Source organism: Furipterus horrens, unplaced genomic scaffold (assembly GCF_987537825.1).
Source record: "Furipterus horrens unplaced genomic scaffold, mFurHor1.1.pri manual_scaffold_17, whole genome shotgun sequence".
Lineage (NCBI taxonomy): Eukaryota > Metazoa > Chordata > Mammalia > Chiroptera > Furipteridae > Furipterus > Furipterus horrens.
The window spans coordinates 2,244,556-2,267,376 of record NW_028327187.1 but is presented as its reverse complement, the minus strand read 5'-3'; the positions used below and the strand labels follow the sequence as shown (position 1 = coordinate 2,267,376).

The window sequence follows — 22,821 nt, the reverse complement described above, 5'->3', positions numbered from 1 at the left end:
GGGACTACTGTAACAACATAACCAATAAAATATACTTGGAAAAAGAATAAATTTATTTTTAAAAAGGTGTTATCTTTAGTCTGCCAGAGGTCCAGATCTTGTGACTATTAGGTCCCAGCTACTGTCTCCTGCTGCCTCAGTGGTGGCTGATTATCCAGGGGAAAGGCTAGGTCTCTGTGGGATATATATATATGTAATTTCTAGAGCCAGGATTTAAAACTAGATTTAATCAAAGTCATAGGGACCCTTGGGTTCACTTTTTCCCTGTTACAGGAAGGTAATGTGGGATGAAAACAAAGCTGGAGTGCCAGCCAGATTGCCTGGATTTGAATCCTAGTTTTTACACTTATTAGCTCTGTAATGTGGTTAGATTACTTACTATTCCCGTATCTCAGGTTCTTAATAAGAGAAATGGCAATGAAAGTACCAACTTCATACAGTTAGAGTGTACATTAAATGCATTAATGCAATTTGGTCACTCAATACATTTTTGCTTTATTTTATCACTCTTCCTATAGACAATTTGGAAATATTCTGTTACACGAACCTTTTAGAATAAGACAAAATAAAATAAAGGAAGAACTGTGTAGTGAGAAAAAAATCTCTGTTTTGTCACATGGAGGTTATTTTCAGAAACAACTAGAAGAGAACATAATTCTTTTTTATAGTTTAACGATTATTATGGGATTAGTGAATTATTGTTGATTTCCTAAACTGGGGTTTAAGGTCCCTTCCCCATTGACACATATGACACAGGAATGTCCCAAACAGGATGGTCAGTGAGTAGTTTGGAGAATTTCATTCATCTCAGTTGTCCTTAATGCCACTTAGTTCTCTTGTACTAATTTTTATATAGAGAAAAGCAATAGTGAATCTGCAAGTTTCCATTAGTCATTTTAAGAGAGACCAATAATAAGATGTCTTTGCATTTTCCTCTAAATGTGACATTTTCCTACTATTTCAGTTCTTTTTATTGTCTGATATTTCCATTCTTAAAATGTCTTATTAGCTGTGAATATCATCCTAACTCAGATATGAAGAAAACCTAGTATTTAAGCTGCTGAAATTCATTCCGAAGTAAAATTTTAATACCAAAGACAAGCAGTATCATGGCTAAAGGAACTTGGTGCTATCACATCAAATTATGAAACTCCGCATTTCGTTGCATTACAGTTAAACACACAGATTTTAAAGTATTTTTTTAGCTTTTCTAATATTTATTTAGTATTTTTTAAAAGGTTTTATTTGTTTTTAGAAAGAGAGGAAGGGAGGGAGAAAGAGGAGAGAAACATCCATGTGTGGTTGCCTCTTGCACGCCCCCAACTGGGCACGTGGCCCACAACCCAGGCATGTGCCGTGACTGGGAATCGAACCGGAGACCTTTTTTTCACAGGCTAATGCTCAATCCACTGAGCCACACCAGCCAGGGCGGTAAAAAAAATTTTTTTAATTAAAATCTAAACATCTGCAAGTTGTTAGAACAGTGAGTCCACACTGAGAATTTTGTGAACACTGCCTCTCCCTCTCAGATACACCCCTCAAAAGGGGAAGAGAAGAACTGGATGGAGAGGAGAAGGAAAGAGAGAAGCAGAGGCGGGGAAGGGGGATTTAGGGATTAGAAAACTATGCAAGCCAAGAAAACAACATCTTTGAAGCACCCGCTTTTCCTTGCCTTCAAACAGTCCTGCTAACGGCCTAAGGGGTCCAAGCCAAGGAGCTTCTACGTGCTGTGCCTGCCCCAGCCACGCCATCAAAGGGCGCCCACATGCCCTCCTCCCCTGCACGTGTGCTACCTGTGTGCCACCTGACAGCTAACAAACACAAACGCATCACAGTACGCCAGGCCCTGTCTGTAGCTATAAATCTGAGTCCCCGTGCCCTGCGGCTCTCAGTCTCAGTCTCGGCCCACCGGCTGTGCTCCGGCCGCCCTGCCTCCATTAGGCCTTTGATTCACTGACGGGTCCAGTGTCAGGGCCTGCTCATGACCTCACTTCACAGTACGACTCAGCGTCTGATTTAAGATGAGTTCCTGGGTTCCCCGCTGCGACAGGTGCTCACTCTACGTAGCAAATCTGCACCCCGCAGTGAACGAGGCAGTGCTATATGAAAAATTCAGAACCGTCGGGCCTCTCTTCAGAGTTCGCGTCTGCCGGGACCTGGTCACTCACTGCTCTCTGGGCACTGCGTATGTCACCTACCTGCTACCAGAGGATGCGGAGCGAGCCATTGACACTCTGAATTTTCAAGTTATCTACGGTAAGGTAGTGTGTATTATGCGGACCTGCTATAACCTATCACTTTGTAACAGTCCGGTAGGGAATATAGTCATCAAAAATCTTGCCAGATCTATTGATAGTAAGTCCCTTTATGATACGTTTTCTGTCTTTGGAAAAATTATTTATTGTAGAGTAGCAACTGATGAAAATGGATCAAGGGGTTACAGATTTGTGCATTTTGACAAATCTGAAAGTGCTAGAAGAGCCGTTGCTAAAACGAACGGGACTGTGCTGAAGGGTAGTTGAGTGTTTGTGAGGCAGTTGAAATCTCGAAGTGATGGGGAACGAGAATTTAAAGTTCAAGCAAGAAAGATTACGGATGTCCCCCTCAAGAATTTGGGTGACGATGTAGATGAGACATGTCTCAGAGAGGTTTGTGGTAAGTTTAGCACTGTGTCGAGTGTTGGAGTAGTGACTGATAAAAATGGGAAATCCAAAGGCTTTGGCTTTGTGAATTTTGAGACTTTTGAAGATGCTCAGAAATCCATGAAAGGAATGGAGGGGAAATTCCTCACTGGAAACCAAGTTTGCATCGGTACACCACAGGACAAAATAGTGAGACAACCTGGAGCTGATGTTGATGATGAACGACTAAGAAGAGAATTCTCTCCCTTCGGGACAATCACTAGTGCCAAGGTCATGACGGAGGCAGGCCACAGCAAAGGCTTTGGCTTTGGATTTGTTTGTGATACATCTCCTGAGGAAGCGAATGAAGCCATCAAGGACATGAATGACAAGATTGTGGCCACCAAACCAGTGTATATGACCATTGCACAAAGCAAGGAGGAGCACCAGGCTCTCCTCACCAAGAACTATATGGACAGAATGGCTTTGAGAGCTGGACATGATACTACACTGGACACTCATGAGGAAGCAATAACATCAAGTAACTTCCTGCCAGTTTCTCCTCAACCTCAACATGGAACGGAACATCTCTGCAAGCCTGTGGTCAGGGCCAAACCCCATCCATCTCAGAATGTGTGTTATGCTAACCACTCATCAGCAACAGAGCCTAAGCCATCACTCGGCACCTTCAGATCACCAAACGTTCCAAAATTCAAGTCAGCCTATCAGATTGCCAGTCCTTCAACTGAGACCATGGCTCTTTGCCCTCAAACATGTGCTGCAAGACTACATGCAAGTGAAAGAGTCCAGAACGTTTCAGGTGTTAGTCATGTGGGCAGCCCTCTCCAGTTTAAAGCAGGAAGGTCAGAATCCACCCAGAAACCTGCCCCTGTTCATACACAAGGTCATGTGTCAAATATGAAAAGCTATTTCCTCAGGTTCAATGCATTCAGCTGGCTCAAATTGGAGAAATCTCTGGTATACTTCTGGAGATGGATGATGTTGAAATTATTCATATGCTCAAACACCCCGAGGATCTCCATGCCGAGATTGATGGAATGATCTTTAACCTGAAATCCCACCCAGTTTAGAATCTGCCCTGAAAGTAACATAGCACTCACTGTGCAGAAGATAAGATTCTTGCTTGCTGAAATGAACATTCTAAACAATGAAGAGCATAAGCAATGGAGAAAATGATGATAATAACAATGACAAATAAAGAAGTGCATTTAAACTTCACCAAGAAAATGTCAAGTGTCATTACTTGTACTTAATTATTTAATGTTTTAAAATAAATAGCAACAAGGGGGGAGGGGAGAGGGAGAAAAGGGAGGTAAGAAGGGGAAGGGTCTAGTCAAAGAACATGTATAAATGACCCATCGACAACAGGATGGGGTTGACTGTGGGAGAAGGGGTGGGCTGGGTGGGGGGAGCACTGGGGGAAAAGTGGGGCAACTGTAATAGAAAAACAAAAAAATTTTTTTTTTAAATAACTACAGACTAGAAGACCAGGAAAATAAAAATAGAGGAGGAAAATAATTAAAAAGTAATATTTTTAAAGATGTAGTAGGAGTAAGGGAAAATTGCACACAAAACAATAATTTAAATGTTTTAACCTTCAACATTTTCTGTACTGTAAACAGTTTAAAATGACCCTAGTATTTTACATTCCAGAATTGTGGTCAGGTGACACGTTCCTTTCTCCCTCATGGGTTTGTTCTCTAGTATGAGATTCAATATTGATTATAACCATTGTTTCAGGAAGAAGCAAACTATTTAGTAAAACTCAAATTTGCTCACTGTACTTAATGAGAGCATCAGCAGCAGTTAAGAATCCACATTGCTGCCATAATATCATTAAACACACAAAAAGCGTACCTGCTGTTCATGAATGTTAACCCTTCTATCCTTTGCTAAGTAACAGGTGCTGGTTGTACTGATTTGAGGTCTACTAAATTCTTACTGTATCTATACAAGCAGAAGAATTGTAGGTCAAGTGAACAAAAGCCTAAAAGTTCTATCATAAAAAGAGAGTGTCATGATTCCTCAATAAATTTCCGGACTTGAGACAGTTGACAGTTCCCAAGCTCCTTAGGTAAAGGGAAGGGAAGGTACTCTTTAGGGAAGATCTCACCATACTGCCAAAAATGTATGCTGTTCATCTTTTTTGTCAGCCATGCCCAAAGGTATCTATGGACTTTTACCAGCTTGACTACATCTGATGGTTAATTTTATCTGTTAACTTGACAGAGATAAGAGGAGTCCACAGAGCTGACAAAACATTTCTGGATGTGTCTGTGAGGGTGTTTCTGAAATAGATTAGCATTTAAATGGGTAGAATGAGTAAAGGAGATTCCCTTACCAATGCAGGTGGTCATGACACCATCCACTAAGTGACTGAACAGAACAAAAAGGAAGAAAAGGGGAGAATTGGCTTTTGGTCTGAGCTGGAACAGCCATCGTTTCCTGACTTAGATATCAGCACTCCTGGTTCCTGAGCCTTCAGATTCAGACACAACCTCACACCATCAGCCCCACAACTCTCAGGCCTTTGGGTTCAGACTGAACTATACCTCCAGCTTTCCTGGTCCTCCAGGTTGCAGATTCACTCTCCTCTCTGTCTTTGATCATAAAATATCAAATCAGTCCTTATCTGGAAAAAAAGAAAGATAAAAGATAAAATGTTTCCATGCTGTCAAAATCCTCAGTTGCTTGCACAATAGCTAAAGTACCACTTAACCTTATAAGACTTACCTCCTGAAACTTGAGAAGCTTGCAATTATGCTGCCTGTCACTACCAAAACCAGTAAATAGAGACAAGGATTGAGTCTTTATGAGCACTTTATGCAGATACAGCTGATCTGAGAAGATGGCAGGTCATGTACCCTCAAAAACCATTTTAACATCTCATCGCAAGCCATTCTTTTCATAAGGAGGAACAAAGGGTGGGTAAGGGGTTTGAAGAAAGGTTAATTAGATAAGAGTTTCTGTCTAGAGGGGTTCTTGGCAATTGGTGTAACTAAGGGGTCATCTGGGTTGGGGTCACATAACATGAAGCCGATTGATAGCAATACTTTGGACATGGTGAGTGCAGGTGACCATTTGGACTTTAGGATATCCAGACAGATGATCCCCCTACTGTTACTGTTGGGGTGGCAAATCCAGGTGGCAAAGTACATGTGGGGGGGTTGAAGGAGTAATCCCATGGAAACTGTATATTTAGGAAGAAGACCCCTCCCACATAGGGTCTGCCTTTGGGCCCCATGATCACCTCTTGCCAGTGGAACATGTCACCCTCCACTGGCCCTGCAGAGCACATGGATAGGGGGTCCTCAGTGATGTCCAGGAGCTCCCTGTGGAGACACTTTAGAGCCCTGGACTGCTCCATGGAAACAGGGCCTTGTCTGGGACAACCTAATAGGGAGAAGGAACCAGAAGAGCACAAATTAGGGGGAGACCACTAGTTGGGGGAGCCATGGGTTAAGGGAGCACACACCAGATCAGCAGGCAAATGGCCTGAAGCCAGACTCCAGGGCTGAGCTGGTGTTGGGGGACAGGGACTGTGGAGGGGAGGGGAGTGAGAAAGAGAGAGTTGTGGACTAAGCTGGACCTGGTGGGCTCCTCCACTGCTGGCTCCACCTCCCAGCTGCCCTGACCTCGAGACTGCTGCTCAGACCCTGAGCCCCCCAGATGTGGCACTGGCCTTAGACACTGCTGCCTTGTGACAGGACTGATCCTGCCTTCAGCGCCAGAATAAGAGGGGGCAGAAAGGACCGTGGAGGGCAATGCAGGGGAGTAGAGGGTGGGAGGGACCATGAAGGGAGAGGGGAGAAAGAGTGGAGGACAATGGAGTGGAGTGGAATGGAGGGGGGATGAGGGGAATAGACCAGGTGGAGGGTGGGAGGAACCATGGAGGAGCATGGGGTATTGGAGAACAGAAGAGACCATGGAGGGGATGGGGTCAGGGTAGATAAGTGGCCTTAATGAGAATGAGTGAAAGGTGAGATGGAACATGGAGGGCCATGCATGGCAGTGGAGGGCAGTGGGACCATGGAGAGTGGGAAGAAGCTGTCAGGGGACACTTTGAGTTTGAGGGAGGTGTTAGGGAACGTATTTCTGAGTCAAGGGGTGTGTCAGGGGACATACTATATAGGTCAAGCAGGTGTGGAGAGACATGCTTCGGGTTGAGGGGGAGCTGGGGGACATGCTCCAGGGTGGGAAGGTTGTTGGGGGACACCTCCAGGCTCAGTGGGGATGTCTGGAGACACACTTTGGGACAAGGCGTGTCCAGGGACATGCTCTGGGACAGGGTATGCCTGGGACCGGCTCCAGGGTTGAGATAGTATGTTTGGGAACAAACTCTGGGGCCAAGGGCAGTGATTACAGGGACTGTGGTGAAGAGGAGGGGTGAAGAAGGAAGAGTTGGGGCCTCAGTTGGACCAGATGAGCTACGGGTCACATGTGGCCCACAGGCCACAGGCTCCACCATTGCTGGCTCCCGCACCACTGTCACCACCTCTAGACTGTCCTGACCTGGACACTGGGGCTCCGAGCCTGCGCCTCCCGGAGGCCACACTGCCCATAGACACCACCCCTAGGTTATTGGGGAAGGGGATGACTAGGGTAGAGAGGTGGCCGGAATGAGAGGGGGTGGAGGGTGGGAGGGACCATGGAGAGAAACGCAAGGGGTGGAGGGCAGGAAGGGCCATGGAGTATGGTAAGGAATGTCGAGGGACACACTTTGAGGCTGAGGGGGAATCTGGGACACTATCTTAAGTCGAGGGAGGGCATAAGGGACTCACTTTAGGTTAAAAGGGTGTTAAAGGAGAGGCTTTGGATTGAAGGAGTGTTCTGGGACACATCCAGGGTTGAGGGAGGCTGTCAGGGACATGCTTCAGGATTAGCAGGTGTTGGGGGACTGGTTCTGGGATGAGGGGAAGTCAGGGGACACCCTATGTGTTGAGAGTTGCTGAGGGACACATTTTAGGTAGAGTAGGTGTTGAGGTGCAGGCTCTGGGTTGAGCAGGTATCAGGGGACACTATGGGTTGAGGGTTGCTGAGGGGCACACTTCAGGTAGAGTGGGTGTTGGGGAGCAAGCTTCATGTTGTGGGTGTTCTGATGAACACCCTATGCATTGAGGATGGCTGAGGGATATGGTTGTGGGGAGTGGGTGTTGGGGTCACTTTCAGGTAAGTGCGTGTTGAGGGGACAGGCTTTGAGTTGAGGGTGTGTGTGGGGGAACACACTATGGGTTTAGGTTTGTTAAAAAACACATTTTGGGTTGGAGATTGCTGAGGGACACAGTTCAGGTCAAGGGGGTGTTGGGTCATGCTTAGGGTTGAACAGGTGTCAGGGGACACATTCAGTGGTTGAGAGGGTGTCAGGGACACATTTTGGGTCAAGGGTATCCGAGCGACATGCTTCAGATGGTAGAGTGGGTGTTGGGGGATACACTTCAGGTTGAGAATGTACTGGGATACACTCTATGGGTTGATTATTGGTGAGTGACACAGTTCAGGTGGAGTGGGTATTGAGGTCAGGCTTCATATTAATGGGTGTTGGAGCACACTATGGGTTGAAGGTTGCCATGGGACATGATTTGGGGGAATGGGTTCAGGGTCACACTTCAAGTTTAGTGGGTGTTGGGGGACAAGCTTCAGGTAGGTGGTGTCAGGGGATACCCTATGGGTTGAGGGTTGCCGAGGGACATGGTTTGGATCAAGGGGATATCTGAATCATGCTTAGGGTCGAGCAGGTGTCATGAGATGCACTCGGTAGTTGAGAGGGTGTCAGGGACACAGAGTCGAGGGTTACCAAGGAACATGTTTCAAGTGGTGTAGTGGATGTTGAGGGACAGGCTTGAGGTTGAGGGGGTGTCAGGTGATATGGTTCAGATGGAGTGGGTGTCAGGGTCACGCTTTGTGTTGAGAGTGTGCTGGGGGACACTCCATGGGTTGAGGGTTGCCATGGGACACAGTTCAGGGGAGGCAGGTTCAGGGTTACACTTTGGATAGAATGGGTATTTGGGGATAGGCTCCAGGTTGAAGAGGTATCGGGGGCACACTATGGGTTGAAGGTTGCTGAGGTACATGGTTTGGGTGGAGTGGGTGTTGGGGGATACCCTTCAGATTTAGGATGTGCTGGGGGACACCCTACGGGTTGAGGGTTGCTATGGTATCGGGGACACTTTTTGGGTCGAGGGTGTTCCAAGCAGCATGCCTGCAATTGAGGGGGTGTTGGGGGACACATTATAGTTTGACTGTTGCCAAGGGACATGGTTTGGTGGAGCAGGTGTAGTGGTCACTCTTTGAGTTGAGTGGGTTTGGGAAGACAGGCTTCAGGTTGAAGAGGTTTCAGAGGGTACTCTATGGGTTGAGGGTAACTGAGGTACATGTTCAGGTGGAGTGGGCATTGGGGGACAGCCTTCAGGTTGAGTGTGTGCTGGGAGATGCCCTATACTTTGAGGGTGGCAGAGGGACATGGTTCAAGAAGATCAGGTGTTGGCATCACATGTCATGTGAGTGGGTGTTCAGGGATAGGCTCCAGGTTGAGGCTGTATCAGGGGACAACCTATGGGCTGAGGGTTGCCAAGGAACACAGTTCAAATGGAGTGGACGTTGGCAGACAGGCTTCAGGTGAGTGGGTGCTAGGGAACAGGCTTCCGGTCAAGGGGTTGTTGAGGAACACACTCTGCAGTTGAGGTAGAGTGTCAAGGACACGCTTTGACTTGAGTGAGTGTTAGGGGACACACTTCAGGTTGAGGGGATGTTGGGAATACAAGTCAAAGGAGGGTGTCAAGGACATACTTTGGGTTGAAGGAGGTCTGGGGACAGCTTTGGAGTTGAGGGGCCATCAGGTGGCCAGCTTCACAGTGGAAGAACTGTGGGGAGTCACACCCCAGGGTCAAGGGAGTGTGTCAAGGGACAAGCTCTGGGGTCAAGGGGGTTCATGGAGAACACGCTCTGGTGTGTATGGTGGTGCTGGAAGACAGCGACATGGTAAGGGGGAGGGGGAGGAAGGGAGAGTTGGGGAATCACCTGGCCCTGATGACCTACTAGACACATGTGACCCACTGGCTCCTCTACCCCTGGCTCCCCGACCGCTGTCACCTCCCAGGTGTGTGGAGACTCTACTGCGCAGAGCCTGAGCCATCAGAGGCCACTCTGCCCAAAGCCCCTGTGACAGGGCCACTCTGGCTGGGGCACCTGCCTCTGCAGCCCATCCCTGCCATACACACTGGGCTGCCTGGGGACCTAACATCACAGGCACCAGCGGACGATTGATTGGGTATGACCAGGGTAGAGAGGTGGCTTGAATGAGGAGTGTGGAAGGGAATGGGGGAGGTGGAGGCCAGGAGAGACCTTGCAGGGGAACGGGAGGGTGGGAGGGACCAAGGAGGAGGAGGGTCAGGCTAGACAGATGACAGGAAGGAGAAGGGGTGGAGGGCAGGAAAAGCCATGGAGGGTAATGAAGGGTGGTGTCAGGGGACAGGGGACTGGTGAGGAGGAGGGGTGAGGAAGGGAGAGTTGGAGACTCAGTGGGACCTGGTGGGCTACTGGTCACCTGTGATACACTCGTCGCTGGCTCCTCCACCTCCGTCACCTCCCAGGAGTCATCACCTGAAGACTCTGCCACTCAGAGCCTGAGCCCTGGAGGTTGTGCTGCCAGCGGACACCGCATCTCCGTGACAGGGACGCTCCTGCTGGGGCACGTGCCTCTCCCGCCCATCCCTGCATAAGGGATCTGGTCCCTGACATCACAGGGGTCAGCAGATGACTTTGCCAAGTCAGTGAATGGGGCGGGTCCAGGTTAGAGAGATGGCCTGAATGAGGGAGGTGGAACTCGAATGAAGGGGTGGAGGTTGGGAGAGACCTGGAGAGGATTAAGGGGGGGGGGCAGGAGGGACCAAGGATAAGGCAGGGTCAGGGTAGACAGATGGCAGGAAGGAGAGGCGGTGGAGGATGGGAGGGACCCTGGGGGGCACTATAGGAAGGTGTTGGGGGACTGGGACTGTGGTGGCGAGAAGGGAGAGGATGGTAGAGCTGGGGACTCAGTGGGACCTGGTGGGCTACTGATCACCTGTGGTCCGATGGGTGCTGACTCCTCCGCCGCTGCCTCCAACACTGTCACCTTCCTGGTGTCTTCACCTGGAGACCATCCTGCTGAGAACCGGGGCCCCTGGAAGCTGCGCTGCCCGTAGACACCACTGCCCTGTGACCAGGACGCTCCTGCTGTGGTGCCTACCTCTGCCGCCAGTCCCTGCTGTGCACACTGTGCTGCCTGGTGAGAGGAGGGGATCCGCTCTGTGACTTCACAAGGGCCAGTACCTGCCACCACGTCCATGGTAGAGACTTGGCCAGAATGAGAGGGGGGCAGGGGCGGGGTGGAACATCGCGGGGAGTGGAGGAGTGGAACGTGGGAAGGAGCTAAAGGGGAAGGGGGTAGAAGAAATGGAGGGGAGTGGAAGTAAATGGAGGGACGTGGAGAAGAGTCGAGGGGGGTGAAGGGGCATGCCGCCGGCTGGGGGCATGAGGGACCATGGAATGGAAAGGTATGGACGGCGGGAGGGAGCAAGTGTGGGGATGTTGGGAGGTAGAGTGAGAGGCCTGGAAGAAGGGGAGGGGGCAGGATGGAGGGAGCCCCCGCTTCCTGGTTGGTCCACTGCTTGTGCTCTGTCCTGCTTCAGTGGGTCCCTGGCACTACCCCCACCTCTGTGAGAGTCACCCGAATGTACAAAAGCAGTTCCATGAATTCCCCACCGCCCCCTACCTCAGACTCACCTGCCATTACCGTTTTACCCCACTGGCCTGGGCTCATTTCTCTCCCTGTGCGTGTGGCTCCTGTGCTCTCTCTCTCTCTCTCTCTCTCTCTGTCTCTCTGTCTCTCTGTCTCTCTCTCTGTCTCTATGGACACAGACAGACCTGGGACTGAGCCACACACACCAGCACCCTTTACTCCCAGTGCTTCCCTGTGGGCTTCCTAGGAGACATTTTCTCACATACTCTCCTTTACTCTATTTAACACCGGCACCATACTTTGTAACCTTAAATGTAGCTTTTCATAACATTTTTATAAATTTTCTTTTATGAAAATTAAAGGCTTCAAAGAGCCAATCTGGCTCTCAAACCAGTTTAATCTTTCAAGAACTGACGGAAAAGGCGGGAGGAAGGAAGGAAGAGAAACCAGTAACGCACTGGGGTAGCTAAGCAGTGCACTTGTTTTTCTTTGTAACAACAACCACGTGGGTTAGTAGCACTTCCAGTGACGAGCACGGCCACAGAACAACGCCTTTCCTCATGAGGGCATCTAATGAAGGTCCCTATGCACATGCAACCCCCTTCACTCACTTGTCTGCGTGGGGATTCAAGCCACACCAGCACCATCAACGTGGCTTGGGCTGCAATCCATACCGATTCCTTTTCTCAAAAGAAGCCATAATGTAATAAGGTTCCTAAGTTGTGGCGAGAGATCACATTAGACACGGTAGGCAGGCCACAGCTTCACTTATGATGTACTGGGCATTCTTCCAGGATGAAACTTCCCTGCTACCGAACTAGTAATCTCGTCCACCTCGTCCACCCACCGAGGATGGCAAGGTCGTGATTGGCCAGGAATTTAAGAGGGGAGCACATAGGAGCTGAATGGGCCCTGCAGTACTAGGCCACCCAATGTTCTATTCATCGACAGAAACTTTTCTGAATCCCTTGTGTTAAATAGTAGCAAAGAAGAACTGAGTTGTGTGCTTGTGAACAGTTAAACCATCCTTGTCCCTGTGGTGAGGACCAAGTTTTTAACACTTCATTTAAAATAAGAGAACTGGAACAGTAACCCACTGCTAGCTCTGCACATGGAAGCATACACAGCATTGCTCAATGGGAGGCCGGCTTCTGAAGTTCTCTTTTCAAGGGGATGAGTCTTGGAAATTACTCTGGGAGGCCGAATGCCATTGACACCAGCCTTTCAGGTTGGGTCAGGTGTCAGGACAACGCGGTGCTGTGTGAATGCTCTTTGGGAGAAAGGGGTGCCCATGATCCCCCATCCTTTCATTGACTGAATCCTGTGGAAATGACTTCTCGCATGCACTCCATCCGTGGTGTTGTGGCTCTAATTCGGGATGTGACCGTGTGTCACCAGACTGCAGTAACATCCTCTAAGGGGCATGTTTGCTGCCCATCCTGCTGCCTCCCATGCACCCTCAGCCCTGCCATGTGGGATGGGGTCCCTGAAGTGTAAGTCTATTCCTATGGCCGTTTCCACAGCGTCTCCACCTGCACGGTGAGTTCCAACCTCAGGGCTCCCCAATGCAGCAGTCCCAGGGAAAACTCACCTTCACTCTGCTCTGCAGCACATGATCATCTGTGTCCATATCATCTAGCATGTATTATGCTCTGTGGTCAGGCTGTACATATGTCCAGTCACTTAACCCATCTGAGCTCTTTGATGAAAGGATCACCCTTATCACTTCGGTACTGTTACTGCCCACTCTGTACTAGGTACTCAGTGTTTCCCGGATGAGGGCGTGCATTCAGGAAAGGGTGAATGGCATAATCCCTACAATGTGATGGATTTAAAGAGATTATAATTCTTATTTTTTCACCGAACCTAAAATTTAGGTTAGAAACATTATCTGATACAAGATAATACACACAATGAAAAGGAATAGCAATATAGTGGGAATGCATTGTGTTATTCCTCATTTGACAAACTCTCAGTGACAGGTCTAAGTTGTTTTAATTATTATCTAACATAAAGCATTGCTTATCATAACTTTTTTTAACATTTGGTAAGTTAATTTTTATGAAGAATTAAAGCCTTGAAAGATCCAATCTGGAGCTACAATAAATTCTATTTTTCTTTTTTTTAAATTTATGTATTGACTTGATGAGGGGGAGAGAGAGACAGAGAGAGAGAGAGAGAGAGAGAGAGAGAGAGAGAGAGAGAGAGAGAGAGAGAGAGATTTGTTCCACTTATTTATGCATTAATTCATCGGTTGATTCTTGCATGTGCTCTGACTGGGAATCAAACCTGCAACCTTGGCATCTAAGGACAACACTCTAACCAACTGAGCTACATGGCCAAAGGTGAGGCAGCCCTTCTTGAAAAAGAGAGAATGGAAGTTAGTGGAAAAAATGGTACATTTGGCAAGCTGTAAGGAGTAGATAGAAGCAGAAATTGTTTCTTACCGAGAGGTGGGCTTCCTAGCAGATTAAGGAGATAATGTATGTTTAAATTATCCTGCTAATTTATCATCTTTGAAAGGTATTCTTTGTCCCATTCTTTAGTGGTACTGTAGATTGACTCATCTAATGCTTAATGGCTATCACAGAAAAATGATCTTTATTTTTTTTCCTTCTTGTATGGGGAATTTTTAGTAGTTCATATATTAGTTGCTGTGATGTTGGCCTTATTAAGGATTATCAAGCTATGTATATATGCTTATTCTCAAGTTGTGAAGTGAAATGGCAGAGTAGTTGAGTATATGCTAGGCCAACAGTCATAGCCAAGGTGTTGACTTGAATGAAAGTAGAATTTACCTCAAGCCAACAATCTTTCCCCTAGACTATGCTTTTAAGTAATTGGAATCAGAAAAAGGAATTTTTTTTCTTTTCTGTACTGTCAAATGACTATCACCATTATTAGAGAATGACGAGCAGTTTACTTCAGTTTCGCTATTTAATTAATGAGAAACAGCAGGCGTACTATGACCCACGGTATTACAGAGACACCAAGCAGCTGCCACTCTTTTGTACACTGAAATGGAACTTCCCCTCCCCTCTCCCCAAACATTTCCAGAAGAAAAGAACACTGTTAAATTACCAGATAACAGCAGACCTCATTTGATAAAGGTGTGGGTTATCCAATGAGTCAGATGAAGAAAGTAAAATACCTTTGAAACGCCTCCATTTATTATGTGCTTTAAATTCCTTAAAAAATGCTCCATATTTCTCAGATTTTATTCTTGGAATTTATAGTCTTAAAATTCATAAGATTGTCTTGGAATGGGTTTGTTTGAAACTGACATCGTTAATACATTTCTTGGCATTGAGTGGAACAAGTGACTTACTTTTTTCCTGCTGTTTGAGTAATTGAAGGCCTGAACTTGGCTGGGTCAGTCTCCAATGAGGCAATTATGACGCATGGCTTATCTCAAAGTACTGATTTCCCCTGAAATGTCAAAATATCTCAGGAGCATGCAAGTTTTCCAACTTTAAGATGAAACCTGCCTATCATCACAACTTTTCTTTTCCCTCAAGAGAAAAATGTGTGTACAAATACTAATGATTTGTTTACTAGCTTGCAGCGGGGTGATAAAATGGGAAAGATAAACCCTCCATTCCAAAGCTTGAATTTAATTTGACAAGGTCACCTCCTGTTTAACTCTGAATAATTATTGATACAGATTTTTTCAAAAGAAAGTGTCCATTTAAAAATATTGAGTTATAACAGAAAAATATATTATTTTGGGTCATGCTTCTTGTTTCTTTCCCTAATTGTCCTTTTTGATATTTCCAATCATATTATTTGAAGGGCTGGGTGATACTCTAAAGACTTTCCAAAAGTACCCTGTTGAGCTCCACACAACTATCATTTATTTGCTAGAATGAGTTTCTTAAACTAAAAGTCGCAAGAAGTATTCTTTGCCTTTCACATTTAAACCTATGATATTTAATACACAAATTGGGATTGTTAGGGGTGGTCGTGACAGCTCCATTGAGTAGAAAATGAGAATTACATGCTAGTGCCTGACTGCATTCCACAGGATTGCTTCTAATGGTCTTACCTACCAGGCATCATGGAGATACACACATTGGGGTAAAGCACCAGTGTTATAAATAATATTCTCTTAAGAGTCTAAATTGATATTACTGATTCTATTATTTGAAGGTATATATATATATATATATATATACTTCACTATAGAAAAACTTCATCATGCCGGAGTTTTTTAACAGATGCAGCCAATTAGATTTGAAAATTTGTTGATGATATAGATTTCCCTTTTTATATTTTAAAATTTGAGGTATAATTCACATAACACTAAATTTACCATTAAAAACTAAAATTCAGCCCTGGCTGGTGTGGCTCAGTGGATTAAGTGCCAGCCTGTAAACCGAAGGGTCACTGATTTGACTCCTAGTCAGGGCACATGCCTGGGTTGCAGGCTGGGTTCCAAGTTGGGGGCATGCGGGGGGCAACCACACAGTGATGTTTTTCTTCCTCTCTTTCTCTCTCCCTTCCCTTCTCTTTGGGAATAGATGAATAAAATCTTTCTTTAAAAGTGTAAAATTCAGTGTTTTTTAGTATATTCACAAATTTGCATGACCACTTCTGTTATCTAATTCCAAAACAGTGTCATCACATCAAAGAGAATCCTTATACCCATTAGCAATCATTCACCACAACTCTCTCCCCCTAACTCTGGTCTCCACTAATCTATTTCCTGTCTCTAAAAATTTATCTATTATGGAAATTTCATGTAAATTAAATGAGACATATAATCTTTTGTATTTTCCTACTTTCACTTAACATAAAGTTTGCAAGATACATCCATATTGTAGCATGACTCAATACTTCATTCCTTTTTATGGTCAAATAATATATAATTGTATGGAGACATCACATTTGGTTTACCTAATTGGCAGTTCATAGAAATTTGTGTTGCCTCTACAGTATGCATACTATAACTAATGCTGCTGTAAACATTGGGGTACTTGCTTTTACGTGAACACGTGTTTTCAGTAATCTTGAATATATACCCAGGAATGGAATTTCTGGGTCAAATGGAAACTCTATGTCTAACTTCTGTTTTTCTCCCCTTTTTATTGAGTTTATTGGGGTGATGTTGGTTAACAAATTCTACAGGTTTAAGGAGCACAATTCTACAACACATCACGTGTACATTGTATTGTGTGCTCACCACCCCAAGTCAGGTCTCATACCATCACCATCTATCCCACTCTACCATTTGCTGCATCACCCTATCCAGGGCACTCTGCTTGTTTTGCTGATGTTATTTTGTACCTGGAATTTGTACTTCATTTTTAAAAAATTTGAACAAAAAAATTAAGGCCTCACAATTGCAATGCCAAAAAAGATAATTCTTAAAAGTGTCTTTTACTAATAAAGTTACCAAAAATCAGTTATTTCTTAGAGAATGCTATTTTATTTGAGGAGTAACAAAGACACTCAAGAGTGAAAATATTCCAGTCAAATGGAAAGGTCTGCATATTTTTATAGATGTCAGGGGAGACTCATTAATTTTATTTCTTTTGAGTTTATGTACTATCAGTATGTAAACTTAAAACCAACAAAATTTGATTTTTTATTAATAACAAACATTGTTTTGTTATGACTGGATTATTCCTTGCTTGTGTAAAGTGACATTACACAAAAGGTTCCTATTTACTAGATTTAATGATAAAGAAAAAAAACAACAACTAAATAAAGTTTTAACCATGACTGGTGGGGATAAGTAGGTTGCGGATCATCCCACAAATCAGAAGGTTGCTGGTTTGATTCCTGGTCAGGTCACATTCCGGGGCTGCGGGCCAGGTCCCTAACTGGGGGCAGAGGCAACCAATCGATGTTTCTCTGGCACATCAATGTTTCTCTCCCTCTCTTTAGCCCCCCCTTCCCCTCTCTCTAAAAATAAATAAATAAAATCTTTAAAAATAGATAAATACAATTTCATGTTACGTAAGTTGTCATTTATTATTTTATTGACATTTAAGTCACCGTCATCACACACCAAAAAAGAAAAGGATGATTTGATAGGTGCAAAACTTAAAGGGACTAAAATACAATATACAATATTAAATATACAATATTAAAGCTTTGAAATTCTGATAGCTTTATATGTTAAAGCAATGGATATAGAAATAGTGCTAGTTTTCTGGCACTAGTGAGGTCTACCATTTCAAGTTCTCAAAAACACTTATCAGAGCAATTAGCTACTATATGTCAATGATGCCGACTCTGTTTGGATGACTTATCTCCTGTTTGGATTGTTCCAGTTAATCTCCTACTTACCATCCTGTTTCTTGGCTGATTATTCCTTTTCTCATCACAAAGCCCTAGGTTCTAAGGCTCAGTCAGTATATCTTAACTTTGAGCTTCTCTCCATATAAGAGTTAATATAATGATCTTATTTGGTATGTAGAGCAGGCAAATTCAGGTGTTTTTCATTTGTCCCTTTAGCACTGATGTGAGGAGTTTGTATGAAGCTTCCTTGCCTACCAGGGTCATTCACAGGAAGTGGCAGGAGATGTTGCAAAGACAGACGTCGGTGAAGAATATCTGATAACCATTTCAATCAGATAGGTCCTGGTTCTCAATAAAGAAGGGCTAAATAAATTGGCTTGTTTAAATTTTTTTAGAAGATTCTGCACCTCCTGTAATCTGTTCTCAGGTAGTATGTGATTTAAAATATTCCACAAATTTTACCAAGAAAAATAGAAAATCAAGTGTATTTTTAGCAATAAATTTTTCATGAAGAATGTTTCTGTACTTTTGACAGAAGTATTACTTCATTCATTTTTCACTCAGGAAAAAAAATAAAATATATAGGGAATGACTATGCAGCAAAAGTTCTCTAATTTGGACCAGCATGAAGATGTAAACAAATTATTTATTTAAAGTAATAAATTCATTTTTTAAAATTAATTAATTAATTAACTTTTGGGGGAACCCCTGCTCTGTAATAATTTCCTCCTCTCAGATTTAAGACCCTTTATAATCTTATAAAGGACAATGGGCGAAGGTTTCAAGCTCCTCTAGCTGCTTCAAGCTGGACATGGTCATCGTCCTACCTACCCTTGGGTCCAGAAATCCCTAATAAGAGTGGGGGTGTGGAGGGGAGGGTGGCCTTCCCACATGGGGATGGATCGTGCAGACTCCAGGTCGGTTGACTGTACCCGGACAATGGCGTGCTTGGTTTAACAGGCTGGCATCCTTGTTGTATTCTGGGGGCAACAGATTTGGCAACAGGGTTAAAAGACACCATTCAGTCCATAACCACTAGATGACAAAAGGCAGGGATTAATTTTTCAATGTTCCACATTAGGGGAAAAAAGGGCTTCTTTGGAGGAAGGTGTGCCAGGCACATCTCACCTGTCCAAAACCCTTTTGCCCATTATACTTAGTTTGGGCTGAGGGAAATATTTTAGGTTTCCCCCCCTCTCAGACCTCTGTTAGGTTGGCCAGCTCCTCGTCTGTTAGGTTGGGTATTTCCTCATCACTTAGTTTTCCCACTGGAACCCTGATATGTTCCCTCTTTTGGGCCATACTTCTCTGTCTCCTCATCTTGACAGTCTCCTGTGTTTGTTTGCCTCTGTGTCTTAGGTAGAGCTGCTGCACTTGTTACATTGTAAGGGGCAGAGCCTTACGTATTCATCAGTATGGGCGACCCATTCACCGCGTCATGGTGCTGTGTGTGGGGGAGGGGCCTGAGAGGGAACAATGCTGCTTGCTCAGCACTCACCCCTTTTTCAGGCACTTCTTCCACTTTTGTATGGGACTGGTGCCTCTCTAGCTGTTGCCCTGGCTGTTGTTCCCAGGCTGGGTGGGTCTGCAGACATTCTAGGACCATGAGGGTCCTTTAAACAGTGGACTCTGCTGAGAGACTGGCAGTTTCTGCCTCTGCCCAAACCCCCTACTCGTTTGAACAGACAGAAGCAATGAGACTTTATTTTCCCTAGTGCTGGGACCATGAGCTGTGCGGTCTGGTCTGGGGCAGGGAGCGCTCCCCAGGTGTTTCTCCCAACTTTTTAAATGTGTGATTGAGCTTTCTGCCGGCCTGCTGCTACCACCGCCACTGTTGCCACCACCACTCCATATTCTTTCCACCCCAGTTCCACCACTTCTACCTGTCTGGCTGAGTATTTCTTCTTTATCTTTGTTTGTTGGACTTCCATGCAGCTCGGTTTTCTGAAACTTCTGGTTGTCTCCAGTTTTGAGGTACATAGTTATATTCCTTCTTAATTGTGGAGGGAGATGCAGCGTGTCTGTCTATGCCTCCATCTTTGCCAGAGAAAAACATGTATTTTTAATAACTATGCATTTTGTGTTCCTGAAACAGTAACTTCCACCTGTGTAATTGTTGGTATCAAAAGCAACAGTAAAAATTAATTTGAAGAAGAATATCTTGAGAAAAGGAAAAGAAAGTCTGCTAGTACCCATCTAACTAATATATTTTCTGTGGCAAAGGGAAACTAATGGGAGGCACTTTAAAGTGAAAGAAATATTGTTCTGAAGCTTGAGTGTTCTCTGCTGGTTTCTTCTGTGTAGTAAATAAGCTTTCTGGTATGGAACTTAGTGAGTTTGTTAGTAGGCTCATATCCCTTATTTATGCCCATGTCTACAAATATTTTGAAATGAAGTTAGTGAGTTCAACATGTATATCCGATTTTTGTTCCTTTTCACTTTAATTTTCTAATGTATTAAGATATACATAAAGTTTCTTATTTTTTGATTGCCTAAAATTGAATGCTGTGCTAGGTAGAGGTGCCCAATGGGACCTGAAACATACATAAATGAGCAGGACAATCTCTTCCCTGGGAGGAGTTCAGGCTAGTATTGGAGTAGCTCATTGAAATAGCTAAATGTCATGTGTCCTCTGACAAGTGTTTAAACAAAATACAGAATACAGAGCAGTTCATTTGATGGGTAAATGGGGAAAGAGTGGCATAGAAAAAATAGAGAATCTCTGGATCAATTTATAGTCATGTATCACTTAATGACAGGAACATACATCGTTATGTGATTTTGTTTTTGTGCAATCATCATAGAGTGCACTTACACAAACCTAGATTTTATAGCCTACTACAAATCTAGGCTATGTTATAGCCTGTTGCTACTAGGCTACACACCTGTACAGCATGTTGTACTAAATTCTGGAGGCAATATAACAAAATGGTGAGTACTTGTGCTTCTATATATATATACAGTAGAGCCCTGGCTGGTGTAGCTCAGTGAATTGAGTGCCAGCCTGCGAACTAAAGGATCACTGGTTCGATTCCTAGTCAAGGCATATGCCTGGGTTGCAGGCCAGGTCCCCAGTTGGGGGCATGCAAGAGGCAACCACACACTGATGTTTCTCTCCCTTTCTCCCTCCGTTCCCCTCTTTCTAAAAATAAAATCTTAAAAATGATACAGTGGAATATGATATAATTTTTTAAAAATGTACACCAGGATAGAGCACTTTACAAGAATGGGGCTTTCAGGACTGGAAGCTGCTCTGGGCAGTAAGTGAGTAGTGAGTGAACATGGAGGCTGAGAGCGTTACTGTACACAACTGTAGACATTGTAAACACTGTACACTTAGGCTGCTATAAATTTATTAAAATATTATCAATAATAAATCAAACTTTTCTTACTATAACATTTTTACTCAATAAACTTTCAGTCTTTTAACTTTTCAACTCTTGAAATAAGTTAGCTTACTACACAAATACATTGTACAGCTGTACAAAATTCTTTTCTTTAGTAATTTCATAAGGTTTCTTTCTTTTTTAGTTTTTTGAATTTGTTTTAAGTTTAAAACACTTTCTTAAAAACTAAGATACAAACACACACTTGACCCTAGCCCAACACTGGGTAGGGTCATCAATATCACTGTCCTCCACCTCCACATCCTGTCCTACAAGAAAGCCTTCTGGAGCAATAAAACCCGGAGAGCTGTTGCATTCTATGATAACAATTTCTCCTCTGAAGGACCTGCTTGAGCGTCCTCCTGAGGAGGTACCACTCACTCATTTGAGAAATATGACCATGTTGGTTTGCTTGGTTTCTTTTCCTTCTTTCCTTCTTTTTCTTTCTTTCTTTCTTTTTTTCTTTCTTTTCCTTCTTTCCTTCTCTCTTTCTTCCTTTTCTTCTTATTCCTTCCTACCTTCTTTCCTTCATTCCTTTCTTTTTCTTCCACCCCCTCTCTTTCTTTTCTTTTTTTCTTTCCTTTTTTCTTTCTTTTCTTCACTCTCTCCATACTCTTTTCTTCCTTTCTCTATTTCTTTTTATTTAAATATTCTTTTTATTTTTTTTGTTGAATTTCTCTTAAAGTAATTTTATGCACCCCACCTACTGCGGCAGAGCTCGGCAAAGCCATCGACCGCCTCGCTTGCGGGAAAGCACCAGGAAGCGACGGAATCCCTCCAGAAATCCTAAAGAGCGGGAAACCAGTCCTGCTACAGCCGCTCCACCATCTACTCTGTCGCTGCTGGAAGGAGGGTTACATCCCCCAGGATATGAGAGACGTCAACATCATCACCATGTACAAGAACAAAGGAGACCGCAGCGACTGCAACAACTACCGGGGCATCTCTCTCCTCAGCGTCGTCGGCAAAGTATTCGCCCGGGTCGCTCTTGCCGCCTGCAGACCCTTGCTTCCCGCGTCTACCCAGAGTCCCAGTGTGGCTTCAGAGCTGGCCGGTCAACAGTGGACATGATCTTCTCCCTACGCCAGCTGCAGGAGAAGTGTCACGAGCAGCATAAACCACTCTACCTCGCCTTTATCGACCTCACGAAGGCGTTTGATCTGGTCAGTCGAAGCGGACTCCTCAGCTTGCTACGGAAGATTGGCTGTCCACCACATCTGCTTGCTGTGGTCATGTCCTTTCACGACAACATGCACAGCACGGTGTCCTACAACGGCGCAACCTCTGAGGCCTTCCCAGTCAGCAGCGGAGTAAAGCAGGGCTGCGTCCTCGCGCCTACGCTGTTCGGAATCTTCTTCTCCATGCTCCTCCAATACGCCTTTAAGGACTGCAGCGAGGGTGTCTTCATTCACACCAGATCCGATGGCAAGCTCTACAACCTGGCCCGTCTACGAGCCAAGACCAAAGTCAAAGAGGTGCTCATCCGTGAGATGCTCTTCGCCGACGACGCAGCTTTGACATCACACTCCGAAGAGGGACTCCAGCAGCTAGTCACTTGCCTTTCCCACGCATGCAAGGAGTTCGGACTAGCCATCAGCCTGACGAAGACGAACGTTATGGCTCAAGGCACGGGGACTCCCCCATGCATCACCATCGACGGATACACCCTGGAGGTTGTCAACGACTTCACTTACCTCGGGTCCACCATCTCAAGCTCTCTGTCAGTCGACTTGGAGGTCAACCGGAGAATCGCCAGGGCAGCCACAGTTATGGCCAGACTGAACCGGCGAGCGTGGAACAATTCCAGCCTCACTGAGAAAACCAGACTGCG

At 45.0% G+C, this 22,821-nt stretch overlaps 1 protein-coding gene across 1 annotated transcript; it reads left to right on the top strand.

The window, feature by feature from the left end:
* The first annotated feature begins 2,021 nt into the window (after positions 1-2,021).
* LOC149990350 (polyadenylate-binding protein 1-like) lies at positions 2,022-10,360 on the top strand. The gene is made up of 3 exons (XM_090265208.1): positions 2,022-2,261; positions 2,538-3,599; positions 10,232-10,360. The coding sequence occupies exons 1-3, from the start codon at positions 2,022-2,024 to the stop codon at positions 10,358-10,360; spliced, it is 1,431 nt and encodes a 476-aa protein (XP_090121334.1).
* Positions 10,361-22,821: the final 12,461 nt, after the last annotated feature.

What these genes read in the sequence shown, in the direction of transcription:
- LOC149990350 (XM_090265208.1), top strand. Translation starts at nt 2,022, where the DNA reads ATGAGTTCCTGGGTTCCCCGCTGCGACAGGTGCTCACTCTACGTAGCA. An exon ending in TTCAAGTTATCTACGGTAAG is followed by an intron (nt 2,262 to 2,537) that starts GTAGTGTGTATT and finishes TTTGTGAGGCAG; the next exon opens with TTGAAATCTCGAAGTGATGG. An exon ending in TCAAATTGGAGAAATCTCTG is followed by an intron (nt 3,600 to 10,231) that starts GTATACTTCTGG and finishes GTCACCTCCCAG; the next exon opens with GAGTCATCACCTGAAGACTC.